General features: G+C 41.0%; 1 protein-coding gene across 2 annotated transcripts in view; it reads left to right on the plus strand.

Annotated features, from left to right (window-relative positions):
* The window catches only part of LOC127430095 (neurobeachin-like), a 401,279-nt gene that overhangs the window by 154,783 nt on the left and 235,866 nt on the right, over window positions 1-10,630 (plus strand). For both annotated transcript variants that reach the window (XM_051679563.1, XM_051679564.1), the window contains exons 17-21: window positions 483-575; window positions 5,396-5,504; window positions 6,176-6,257; window positions 8,258-8,381; window positions 9,968-10,160. In XM_051679563.1, the coding sequence (XP_051535523.1) occupies window positions 483-575; window positions 5,396-5,504; window positions 6,176-6,257; window positions 8,258-8,381; window positions 9,968-10,160 (601 nt within the window). The remainder of the gene's footprint in view (window positions 1-482; window positions 576-5,395; window positions 5,505-6,175; window positions 6,258-8,257; window positions 8,382-9,967; window positions 10,161-10,630) is intronic.

Here is a 10,630-nt window from a genome sequence, read left to right on the forward strand (position 1 = left end):
ATTTCATCTTGTCTCCCATGATGGAGTTTGCCAACATGATAGAATCGTGAATTATTCAGAAGACTCTACATAGGAAATGCAATGATATTTGCATATTTTTTTGTTTTATTTATTTATTTTTTTTTGACAAGCGGAATCAAGCTCAGGCCCTGCGTGTCAAGCTAATAAAATATAGATGGATTTGATGGAGTTATTTCCTTTTTGAAGTTACGGATTTGGCTTCGAGTCACTGATACGACTTTGATGAACAACTTCATGGTGGTTTACCCAATGCCATTTCCTCTTGAGTATTACTTTTTATTATCTGCCGATTTCAGCTGCCAGCTGCCACATATTGCAGTACATAGAAAAAACTGCTCTTTTTTGGCACTGACATGTGCACAATTAAAGTGACAGCCACTGTTTCCATTGATTTAACACAGTATGTAGCCTTTTAATTCATCCTAATTCTTTTTTGTTCATTACATGTCATTTCTTTCTAGGGTAGTATATAAACTACTGGCTTCCAAGAGTGAAAGTATCAGAGTACAGGCACAGAAAGTTCTGGCATATTTCCTCAAACACTTAGGCCACAAGTGAGTACATCAGCTCTTCTTTTTCCAGGAGAAATATTTACAGTAGTACAATTAAAGTCTTCCAAGAGCAGGTAACTTTTTCTCATGTGTATCTGACAATGTGAATAAGGACAAACTCCTTATTAATAATGTTGTAGCAGTTTTCTTGTTGTATGGGAAGGAGGAAGTGGGAGTCGGCTTCACTGAACCACGTTAGTTTATTTGCACACTGTCTGAAAGTAACACAAACAAAAATAATGCTTTTCAGCATCCCATGAAATCTGCTGCTTTTCAGCCTGGCAATGAAGCTCCCAAAACACACATTGCACTCTACGTGCCTCTCCTCCTCTGGTGTCTGGCTCCCTCTTATACCCCTCGAGCTTTCACTATAAAATAGGAAACAACTGTTAGAAATAATTCCCTCTAGGTGAAAATCCTTAGCGCTTTTATCTCCTGAACTCGCTCTCCATTCAAAATCTGGGGCTCGACCACGCCCCCATCACCACATACCCCCCTTGCCCAACTTCCTAACAACCCCTCCAAACCCCCCCCCCCCATTCCTGGAGAGGAAATTTGCAACAGCCATCTGTGCCCCCGGCCTGTGGACCACCTCAAACCTAAAAGGCTGAAGAGCCAGATACCAACGGGTGATCAGCACATTGGCATCCTTCATGCGATGGAGCCAAAGGAGTGGGGCGTGGTCCAAACAGAGGGTGAAGGCCCGTTCCAGGAAGTAGTACCGAAGGGTCAGGACCACCCACTTGATAGCCAGACACTCCTTCTCGATGGTGCTGTACTTTGCCTCTCTCACCGAGAGTGTCCGGCTGATGAACAGCACCGGACGCTCCTCCTCCTCGACCACCTGGGACAACATGGCCCCCAACCCCCTGTCCGATGCGTCAGTCTGTAAAACAAAAGGGAGAGAAAAATCAGGAAAGTGTAAGAATGGCCCACCACAAAGTGCAGCTTTCACTTGCATAAAAGCCTGTTGGCACAGCTCCATCCAGATCTGGTGCTCCCTTTTTAGTGAGATAAGTCAGTGGGCTGGTGACGTCCGAATAATTAGGCACAAACATGCGATAATAGCCAGCCAGCCCCAGGAACTGTCTCACCTCCTTTTTGGTCTTGTGTCTTGGGCAGGTCGCAATTGCCGCATTTTTATCAATTTGGTGCCGCACCTGCCCATGACCCAAGTGGAAGCCCAGATACCATACTGCCACCTGCCCAATTGCGCACTTCTTCGGGTTGGCCATGAGCCCCACCCATCTCAATGATCTCAGACAGCCCTCAGATGTTGCATAATGTCATCTAGATAGGCAGCGGCATAAGCAGCGTGCAGTCTGATGATCCTGTCCATGAGCCGCTGGAACCTAGCCGGGACCCCGAACAAGCCGAACGGAAGGGTTACAAATTTGTGTAATCCGAATGTTGTGGAAAAGGCTGTTTTCTCACGGGACATAAGTGGATCTGCCAATAGCTGCAAATATCCCTTTGTCAAATCCAGTGTCGAATAAAAGTGAGTCGCACCCAACCGATTGATCAGTTAGTTAATACGAGGCATTGGGTATGCATCAAACTTAGACACTGCGTTGACCTTTCTATAATCCACACAGAACTGGACCGAGCTGTCACTCTTCGGAACCAGCACCACCGGGCTGGCCCAGTCACTGTGGGATTCTTCTAATACCCCCATATCTAGCATGGCCTTTAATTCTTACCGAACCGCTTCTTTCTTGTGCTTGGGTAATCGGTAGGGATGATGGTGTATCACTACCCCTGGGGTCATTTCGATATTGTGCTTTATGAGATTTTTTTATGACCGGGAAGAGGCGAGAACACGTCGGAGAGTTCTTCTTGCAAACTCCGAGACTTGTGACGTGAGAGGTGGTCTCCGCAAGTGACCAGTGTGACTCGATCGGTGGTTTTTAAGTTAACCTCCGGTCCGAGCTCCTCCCTCTCCGAAACCACCATCGCCAAAGTCACGGGGACCGCTTCTCTCCATGGTTTTAGGAGATTGATGTGGTAAATATGACGTGCTCCACCTCTATCCATTCGTTTAATCTCAATCGATTTCCCAGTCTCGCCGTGTGACCTCAAAGTGTCCTTGCCACTTGGCGTGTAATTTAGAACTTGATGTGGGGAGCAATACAAGGACTTTATCTCCTAGTGTAAATTCCCATTGTCGAGTACCCCTATTATACAGCTGGCTTTGACATTCTTGAGCCTGGATCAAATTCTCCTGTGTTAATTGGCCCAGTGTGTGGAGTTTTGCTCTCAGGTCAAGAACGTATTGAATTTCGTTTTTGCTGTTTGAATATCCCTCCTTCCAATTTTCCCATAGGACATCAAGCATGCCGCGCGGTCGACGCCCATACAATAATTAAAATGGGGAGAACCCAGTGGAGGCTTGCGGGACCTCTCGAACTGCGAATAATAGGGGCTCGAACCACTTGTCCCAATTTTGAGCATCTTTGTGCACGAACTTACGAATCATATTCTTTAGTGTCTGATTAAATCATTCAACCAAGCTGTCCATTTGGGGATGGTAAACACTGGTCCGAATTGATTTAATATCCAATAATTCGTACAGTTCGCATAGTGTACGTGACATAAACGTAGTGCCTTGATCAGTGAGGATTTCTTTGGGAATCCCCACTCGGGAGATAATTCTGAAGAGTGCCTCTGCAACACTATTTGCTGAAATGTTGTGCAGAGGCACTGCTTCTGGATAACATGTTGCGTAAGTCCACCAGAACCAACACAAAGCGATGCCCATGTGTAGTCGGTTCTAATGGCCTGACGAGGTCCATACCAGTTCTTTCGAAGGGGACGTCGATCAATGGGAGGGGGCGCAATGGTGCTTTTGGGGTGGCCGGCAGATTTACCAGATGACACACAACCTGTGAACATCCTCGCGAGTGCCCGGCCAATAGAAACGGGCCATTAGTCGGTTCAGTGTCTTTTCCTGCCCTAAGTGACCCGCCATCGGATTATAATGAGCCGTCTGGAATAACACTTCCCGACAGCTCTGCGGTATTAACAGTTGGGTTGTATCTTCCTTTGTCTGAGTGTCCTGAATCACTCAATTTAGGACACTCTGAGCTGGTGGCTCAGCAGTTAAGGCTCTGGGTTACTGACCAGAAGGTCGGGGGTTCAAGCCCCAGCTGATCCTGTGCTCTGACCCCAGCTTAGCTGGGATATGTGAAAAAATTATTTTACTTTATATGTGCAAATGTATAATGTGTGACAAAAAAAAAAAGAAGGCTAAAAAGGCTTCTTCTGGCTTCAACCGATCCTTGATAACTGAAAAATATGGGTATGAGAGTGCAATGTCTGGCTGGAGGCGTTGACCATAAATCACTTTCACTTTGTCAAAGGCGTGCCTAAGGGTCTTGTCTTGCGACTGCTCCAAAGGAAATTCCTTGCAGGGAATTCTTTAAGGGCTGGGGAAGCTGAGACCTCCCCCTCCCCAGAGTCTCCCAGATGTGGAGCTGACGTAGACGGCCCTGGCACCGCCTCCCCAGTCAGCGAATCGCACCATACACCAATACACTTTATTGCAGGGCCCATCCACACATATTCCCCTCAATAAAATTGTAAATGCCGGCCAATCTGTGCCCAAAATTATTGGATGGGTGAGGCGGGGACTAACCGCCGCCTCTATTTTTATGCTTTTGCCCTTTGAATTGAATAACGATGGACACTAAGAGGTAATTGTGCTTTCGAGATACTCTACCCAGAAATTTTACTTTTCAGTTGGTGTATGAATGTTTGTGTTGTGGTTTTATGAGTGTCTATGTATCTATGTATATCTGAATATGCAGCATAAGCACGCTCCTGATGCTGAGGCTTTTCCAAACGTAGGCAGCATAAGATACCTAATTTTGTTCAAATTTTATCATTTAAACAAAATAATCCAAGGTGGTGGATGAAACAGGGAAAATGTTGAGTATACATAAGAACACATATTTCATTCAGTTCTGAAAAGTATTGATAAAAAATGGGCAATTCTACCAAGTATTTGTGTGCAATGTTTATTTATTTATATTTCTATACTTTCTATACTAAGAATACCACATTATTAGATTAGCAACATGCTAACACAGGGGTCAATTCGTGATTCAAGTCTCACATGCATTTCATGTGTAGAGCATTATATGAGTGGTGCACAGAATTGTTTCCTATGTAGAATGTTGCAAATTAGTCACTAATGAGGCTCCATCTCGGTTAGAATTGTAGACAGTAAACAGCAAGGCAGCTAGAGCCTTAGTATGAGGTTAAATCAGTGTATGTGTGAGGCCATTTTCCTTAAATTAACAGTTATAGCAACATATAGCCCTGTCTACAGACCATATCTTTAAGGCCATCAGACCTTTTTTGTTAATCTCCCATTGACATTTGCAGCCTTGCACTGCAGTTAGCCTAAAGCTTGCATAAAAACCCACATTTGCTTTTTGTCACCATTAGCAAATCCATTGAATGGCTGCAATTCTGTGTGCTTAAAGGCACTTTAAAATGTATTTGCAGCATTGTCATTTTACTACAGTCTACATTTGTCTGAATGGTCCGTACCTGCTCTTAGGCAGGGCTGCATTTAGGAGGCTTAGCATTTTGACAGACAATACCTCAGCGTGATGTGCTGCTAGATGGTTTGTGAAAACTTCAGCTCTTCTGGTACCTGTTTGCAGCAGAGTCTGTAGAGGTGGCTGCTTCATTATTCTGTGTGAAGAGCTGAAGGTACCTGACACCATGCAAAAGGTGCCAAACTCAGTCGTCATCAAGGCCTGTTCCTGCTACTCTATGTATTAAAGATGGCAGTCTAACAATGTGTCTTGTCACAGGAGGAAGGTGGAAATAATGCACACAAACAGCCTATTCATACTTCTTGGGGAGCGACTCATGCTACACTCCAACACACTGTCAATAACTACATACAATACACTTTATGAGGTAATGTAGTAAAGTAATTTCTCATTTTCCTCTCAAATCCTTATAAATTATCCTTTGTTTAAGTGCAGTGACCAGATATTTTAATATCTGAAAGCTTGTGTAATTTTTTCTAATTAATTACCTTCATGATGACTTAGTTAGAACATTGTTGTATACACTACCTGTCAAAGGTGTGGACACACCTACCCATTCTTTACTATTACTGTTTTCCACATTTCAGTTTTTCCACATACTATTTTCAACTAAGTAACTAATTATGTCACTCACTCACACACTCATTACTGTTTTCCACATTTTATTTTTCCCACATACAAATTTTCACTAACCAACTAACCAACTAACTCACTCACTCACTCACTCACACACTCACTCACTTACTCATTACTATTTTACACATTTTTATTTTTCCACACCAGTCAAAAGTGTGGACACACCTACCCATTATTTACTATTACTGTTTTCCACATTTTCTTTTTTCCACATACTATTTTAAACTAAGTAACTAATTATGTCACTCACTCACTCACTTACTCACTCTCACGCTTTTTTCCACATTTTATTTTTCCCACGTACTAATTTTCACTAACGAACTAACTAACTAACTACAAACAAACTTTTGACTGATAGTGTGCATGTATTCATGAGTCTCCTTTAATCTGTTTCCTGTCTAGATCCTCACAGAGCAGGTGTGCACACAGGTCGTCCATAAACCTCATCCTGAGCCCGACTTGACTGTGAAGATCCAGAACCCAAGTAATTTATTCTGTCAGCCTATCTATTCTTTTTGTTGCCTGGCTGTGTTCACAGACTTACTTTCATTCATGGGAATTAAAGTTAAACTTTGCTAGAGAATGGTGAAAAATGTTGGCATATTTAATTAGACACCATGTCGTAACCCAGGAGTTTTCAAAGTCAAACACACAATGTACACAATTTTTTTGAAATTATTCAATTATTTTGTATCATTTATTGTTTAACAAGAAAAGTGCAGAAGTTATTAACTGAATTGTGACATTGAATGTACAACTTTTATATTATATCATTTTTACAATGGTGGAGAAAAATGGAACAAAACAATGCTAGTTCCTAGCAAAAAAAACAATAAACAAAAAAAAAAAGAACATAATTTGAAATTCCAATAACGGTCCATCTCAGTCAAACCAGTCAGAAGATCTGTAACAGAGAGGAGGAGTGTGTGTGGGTGGGTTTGTGTGGTTTACGAGGACTTTTTTAGGTTACAAACTGGTAATTACAAGGGTATTATGCGGGCCAAGGACTACTGAATAGAAACTCTTCTTGAATGTCCATGTTTTTCACGTACCTCACATATGTTAAGCTGGCCACATCAGTGGATTCGTCGATATGGAGTGCATAAAATGGGCTGTGCCTCATGCTGTCTAACACTTGCTCCTTCACATCCTGTGCCATGTCAGAGATGCGCCAACCCACTGTGTTGTCAGAGAGTTGAATAGAATCAAGCTTAGAAGCCTCTGCCTCTCCTACCATCTAGAAACACATATCTTTGGCTGCTGCAGAATCAATGTCTCTCCGATGAAATGTGCTTTGTCCGCCTTAAAAATACGCAGCGATATGAAGCTTCAGTGGCCTTTACATTTAATTTGACAAATTCTTAGACAACTTTTTCTGACCTTAAAAAGGCTTGAAGTTTTCTTTGGAAAAACTTAGGAGGTTTTCTGGCTACCTCAGCAAGCTTGGTGTCAAGGTGTCGCATGCTGTCATTAGCTAAAATCTCCTGACAAACAGCACATAAAGGTCGTGGTGCATCAACTGATCCTGTCCATGTAAATCCTAAACTTAAATATTGCTCATCGTATCATCGTCTTTTTGGTTTGACCCCTGAAACTGAAGGATTCGAATTTGGTGGTCTCAGTACCAAACTAATATGTCACGTCTGCTTGTCAAATATCAGAGAATCTTCACAAAAGATTCTTGATAAACTTTTTTTTTTTTTTTTGCCTATTATTTTCAGAACTGTTTAAATAATGTTTTAAATATAATAGTTAAATTCAATACATACATACATACATACATATATATATATATATATGGCGCACCCCACACTTTGAAAACCCCTGTCCTAACCAATGCAACATATTTAATTAGACACCATGTCCTAAGCAATGCAACAGGATTCCAGTGACAAGAAATTGGTCCAGACTGGTCATGAAAATGCTTCATGATAAAACAAAGTCAAAGGCAATTGGAACATATTTGATGTTAAAAACAAAGCTATTTAAAGAGCCATTTTCAACCAATGTGTTTTATATATGGGTGAGTCTAACCATTGTGATGTTGCAGAAATAAATACCAAGCGACTAACAGAATTTCCTGTCGCTTATCGCTTGTTGTGGTTGTGGGTGGTAAGAACAAAAACACCAATTTACAAGCTTTGATTGCTTGTCACTTATTAAACAAAAATAAATTTGCATTAACATTTTGCATTTGGCAGACGTTAATCTAAAGCAACTTACAATGCGTTATCAGTATTTGTGTTCCCTGGGAATTGATTCCATGGTCTTGCAAGTTTTTGAGAGGATTTGTCAAATGTTATGCGCTCACCCTGACAAATGTCTATTGCCTTGGACATTTTTCTGATCTCACTGACATTTATGCTAATTGCTGTGGTTTTGCATTGACAACATGCTCATTGGTCCACATTTGTGTCAATCAGACAAAACTCTGCTTTGATTGGCTGTGTTATTAACACATGTACATTTATTTGTTGTCCTCAGTGATTCTAAAGGTGGTGGCCACACTGCTGAAGAACTCCACACCCAGTGCAGACCTGATGGAAGTGAGGCGGCTTTTTCTCTCAGACATGATCAAACTCTTCAGCAACAGCCGTGAGAACAGACGGTGAGGGTCTTCTGTCTCCTCCTCTTCCTCCCTTCTGCCATCCCCTAATAACAGCAATTAACCGTCTGGTGAATGGATCAGAAAAGAGAGTGACATTGTTCTCCTTGTTGTTGTGTTTAATGGGCACAATCATGATGTTAAATAATCCTCAAATTCTCAGCATGTTTCTCTCCCAGCAGATGTTACAATGTGAGCTCACACCAGAGAGGTTTTTTCTTGCCTTCCGACAGCTGTATGTAGCTAGTTGTCCTCTGTACTGTCAAAAGTCTGGTAATCAGTCAGCCACCCAGCATGCGCTGAGACCTCAATTGCCTGTTATTATTACTTTTCATCATCTCCATCATTAAATTAAAGAGAGAGCCACTCAGAACTGAAGGGAAGAAGCTTTTAGACAAGATAAAGTCATTAAGTGCTTTCCCAAAAAATCTGTAAACTGTCACTGGTAGCTAGACCAGATACTGTATTTGTCATGGCTGTTAAAGGAATAGTTCACCAAAACATTCAAATTAAAATTATGTCATCATTTACTCAACCTCAAATCGTTCCATGCCCGTATGACTTGCTTTCTTCTGTTGGACACAAAATATTTTTTGTTAAGAATATCCTGGCCACTCTTTTCCAAATAATGAATGTAAATGAGGACTGGAGATTTCTAGCATCAAAAAGGATGGAAAAGTACTATAGAAGTATAATAAAAGTAGTCCATATTACTTGTGCCCTATATGACAAGTTTTCTGTTAGCTTTAAATGAGGAACAGAATGAAATTGAAGTCGTTATTGACTGGTATTCTTCCCTTCTGTGGTAACGCTCAAGTCAAATATGGTACCACTGATTGGTCACAAAACGTGAGAAACAATAGCATTTACTCTCAGTAATGTTGATGTGCCATTTTTGTAGTCCATTTCAGAGCTTTGGCAGATGGGAAAAAACAACTTAAATTTGTTATCAGTGAATAAAAACTTAAATATCAGTCTGATACTTTGTTGAAATTTTGGAGATTGGCAGCCCCAGTCCTCATCTTCTTTCATTATATGGAAAGAGCAATCTGGATATTATTCAAAGATTCATATTTTGTCTTCCACAGAAAAAAGTCAGTCAAATGGGTTTGGAACAACATGAGGGTGAGTAAATGACAGAATTTTCCTTTTTTGGGGTGAACTGTTCCTTTAAGAATGGTTTGCATTATGTAGCTTTAATTTTTACTAGCCAGTAGGTATGGCTGGAATGAAATAATCCTTACTGAAATCTTACAGTCCAAAGCATATCTACAAAAGGAACAAGCTAAATCCATTTCGCCTCAACCCAAGTTCCATTTATAACACAACAATGCACTGGGAGCGAAATAAGGTGAATAACACAATGTGCTTTGGGTGTTATTCAAATAGCTGCCAGTCATTCGTTGTGTTACCTCATAGATCTGAAGTTTAGTGTAGGCTGGAGCTGAAATTGCTTCGTGTTACTTGTCGGTATGTGAATTAGGTGCCACCTTTGAGTACTGTTCAAGGATGTTAAAAAAAGATGTTTGTGGAGGAGAGGGGGGTTTAACACTGCAGCGGGCATAATCTATTTAATTTCTGTGTGACAGGTGTCTGCTGCAGTGTTCCGTGTGGCAGGACTGGATGTTCTCACTCGCATACATTAATCCAAAGAACTCAGAAGAGCAGAAGATCACAGAGATGGTTTACAACATCTTCCGGATCCTTCTCTATCATGCCATCAAGCACGAGTGGGGCGGCTGGCGTGTTTGGGTGGACACACTCTCCATTGCCCACTCCAAAGTAAATAGTCAATTTTCAACTGGAGAAAAGAATGGTGGTCAATCTTTCTGGGTTTTCCAATGGCTTATGCTGATATCTAGATGCAGGGTGTCTGATAAAAATATAGTGTACAGATACAGTGGCCCCAGTAAGTATTTGGATCCTTAAGACACAAATATATGAATGTTATTGAATTAGATAACAAAATATGCAACCAAGTGGCATTTATTGTAAAGAAAAATAGCAAAAAGCACACATTTAATGCAAAACATTTCACAATAAAGCTTTGGTAGATAAAAAAAAAATAAAAAAATAAAAAAAATAAAGCAATACACTGTTAAAAATTAAGACTTAAATATTAGACTTCCTGGTTGTCAGACTTATTACAATGTCCATAGTGAATGTGACCTTGACCCATGGTTGTTCTAGAGCACTCGTTCAAACCTGAGGAGAACTGACTTTAGACTGTATATCCATCAATTGTAAAAAGT

Source organism: Myxocyprinus asiaticus, chromosome 39 (genome assembly GCF_019703515.2).
Source record: "Myxocyprinus asiaticus isolate MX2 ecotype Aquarium Trade chromosome 39, UBuf_Myxa_2, whole genome shotgun sequence".
Taxonomy (NCBI): domain Eukaryota; kingdom Metazoa; phylum Chordata; class Actinopteri; order Cypriniformes; family Catostomidae; genus Myxocyprinus; species Myxocyprinus asiaticus.